This window comes from Primulina huaijiensis, chromosome 17, assembly GCF_012295235.1.
Source record: "Primulina huaijiensis isolate GDHJ02 chromosome 17, ASM1229523v2, whole genome shotgun sequence".
In the NCBI taxonomy this organism is placed as follows: domain Eukaryota; kingdom Viridiplantae; phylum Streptophyta; class Magnoliopsida; order Lamiales; family Gesneriaceae; genus Primulina; species Primulina huaijiensis.
In genome coordinates this window covers 12062175-12064875 of record NC_133322.1, presented here as the reverse complement: position 1 = coordinate 12064875, position 2701 = coordinate 12062175, and the positions used below count along the sequence as shown (strand labels likewise).

At 42.1% G+C, this 2701-nt stretch overlaps 1 protein-coding gene across 1 annotated transcript in view; it reads right to left on the bottom strand.

Annotated features, from left to right (window-relative positions):
• LOC140962605 (uncharacterized) overlaps positions 1 to 1400 on the bottom strand; it is a 6412-nt gene extending 5012 nt beyond the window's left edge. Inside the window, exon 1 of the mRNA XM_073421558.1 lies at positions 488 to 1400. Within this exon, the coding sequence (XP_073277659.1) occupies positions 488 to 1400 (913 nt within the window). The remainder of the gene's footprint in view (positions 1 to 487) is intronic.
• Positions 1401 to 2701: the final 1301 nt, after the last annotated feature.

Here is a 2701-nt window from a genome sequence, read left to right as displayed (position 1 = left end):
ACTTTAGTCCCTTAACTTTTGAAATTTGCACTATTGACCCAAAATTTTCAAATTATTGCAATTTAGTCCATAACTTATTTCGAAATTCCAATTAAGTCCTTTATGTCTTGAGAATTGCATTTTGATACTTAAGAATTCGGAAATTGCACTTAGGTCCTTTAAATTTCGAATATTTGCCATTAAGTCCCTTAGATTTTTCGAAAATTGCAAATTAAACCCCAAAATTCGAATCTCCCCCTTAATTATGATTTTCTTTAATTTTGGCCCCAGAACTTTTTATTTGGAATCACAACATCCTTCACATAAAATAAGGCACAAAATTCGAATCATTTCTCTAAGGTTTCTAAAATCATCACTTAAGTCCAACTAAGTAGAACATGCAACCTAATTTATTCAAGGTTGAAATTTGATCCCAAACAATTCTAATAACCAATTTAACATTTCATGCATAAATAAGCAATATAAAAATGTTAAATGACTAGGTTACCTGTGATGAGGGTAGTGTCTGCCTCTCCCTCAGCTTCCTCAGCGTTCATAACATAAGCTCGGGCCGTAGCAACTGCTTTCCTCTTTGGACAATCCTTGGCTATGTGCCCCTCCTCCTTGCAGTAAAAACATTTATAAGTTCCCCATTCACATTTGCCAAGATGAGTATGGTTGCACTTTTTGCAAGGTTGCCTCTCAGCAGGCTTTGGTGCTCCCGGATTCTGTGGATTTGGCGGTGCTCGCTTGTTGACTTGACCTTGGGGCTTTTGAGGCCCTTGAGGTCTAGGAGGACCCGTGTATGGCTTCTTATTAGGCTGATTATTATTCTGATGCTGTTGCCTCTTACGCTGTAACTCGAAATCAATATCTCTCAAAGATTGCTCAGCCTGATATGCAAATGTAACTGCTGTAGCATAATCCCCCGGACGCATCATCATGACCTTATCCCGAATGGTAGGACGTAGGCCGTCCATAAAGTGCCTCATCTTTTCTTCCGCATCGCCAGCAATAAGGGGTACGAAGTGGCATCCCCTATCAAACTTCTTCACAAAATCCGCAACAGGTACGTCTCCCTGACGGAGAGTCATAAACTCCCTCTTAATCCGGCCCCGGACATCCGCAGTAAAGTACTTCTCATAAAATTTGGTCTTGAACTGCGCCCATGTGAATGTAGCAAGGTCAACACCATGCTCTACTCCTTCCCACCATAACGAAGTGTCATCCCTCAGCAGATAAGTGGTACACCTCACCCGGTCGGCATCTCCCATGTCTAGATAACGAAAGTGTACTTCTAGGGAACGGATCCAACCCTCTGCAGCAAAAGGATCGGTAGTGCCAGAAAATTCCTTTGGCGCTAGCCTCCGGAAATGATCATAAACGTCGCATGGTGGCCTAGGTGGTTGCTGCTGCTGCATCTGCTGTAACTGCAGCTGTAGCTGCTGCTGCTGCTGTAACTGTTGCTCGAAGAGACGAGCCATACCCTCTAATGCACGTGTAGCAGGATCTCCTGGTGGTGGTGGTGGTGGTACGTTTCCTTGTTGATTCACGCTATTCTATGCTTGGTTTCCATTAACGGGGGCACGTCTAGGAGGTATTTTATCTGAACGTTTTCCAAATTCTTAACGTAACCAACATGCATTTAAATCTAAGTTTTTAATCATGTGACCTAGCCTATCCCATTTAACAATTTAAGCATGCAAATATAAATAATCAAGAAGCTAATAAACAGGTAATGTAAACATAATATTCATATCGTCATGCATGTAATAACATATTAAATCACATAAAGCATGTAAAACTTACAACTTGAGGCTTGACGACTGATCTTTCTGGCACTGTTGGTGGCACAACTCTTTACAGGACCTTTGCTCTGATACCAACTGTAACGTCCCAGATTCGACGACTGTCCTCACTGTACCAAGACGAGTCTTTCCAGCGTGCTTATGTCCTCACTCACACGCACCCTGGGAAACTTCCCAGGAGGTAACCCATCCCAAAATTGCCCCAAGTCAAGCACGTTTAACTTTGGAGTTCTTATGTGATGAGCTACTGAAAAGAAGATGCACCTTCGTGATATGAGTAGTACAAATCAAATCTTTTAAGCCCTCTTCAACTGTACAGTCCATTACATTGAACAGTCTCGGAATCCCTCTCATTCCCGTGTGGGATCGGTTCATTCATGTTCCCTCCACCTAGAAGTCTGCCAGGAGCCGCTCATTGTCCGTGCAACTGATGGCACCGGCGATCACCCCCCGCCCTCTTCGGCCCCGGGCCTCACATGCCCACCAGCTTCCGCTTGGTTCGTCCCCGAACCATACCGTACTAAGAGAGGTCGGCTCTGATACCAACTGTAACGTCTGCCCTTTTTATTGCTTTACAAGTACTAGAAAAATTTTTTTTTTTTCGGCCAATAAACTAACACATGAAAATATTTTTATAAAATATTTTGCCCTCTTTAAAATAAACGTCAACCCCCTAGCATTTAAAAATTCAAGTGAAATAGTCATAAAGCAATAGCGTCTACTGTTTTGCCAAATCTAAAAGTAATAAGTTTGAAAAGGTATAGCTCATACTAAGCCTCTCAAAAACTCTCAAAAGCATAAATAAATAGTCTTAAAATCTTTAATTTAAATCATAAAGCATTATGCGAAAAATGAAGCGTCGGTCCTCGGGTTGTGTGCACCTTCACTCCAGTAGTATCACTCATCAAGACCTC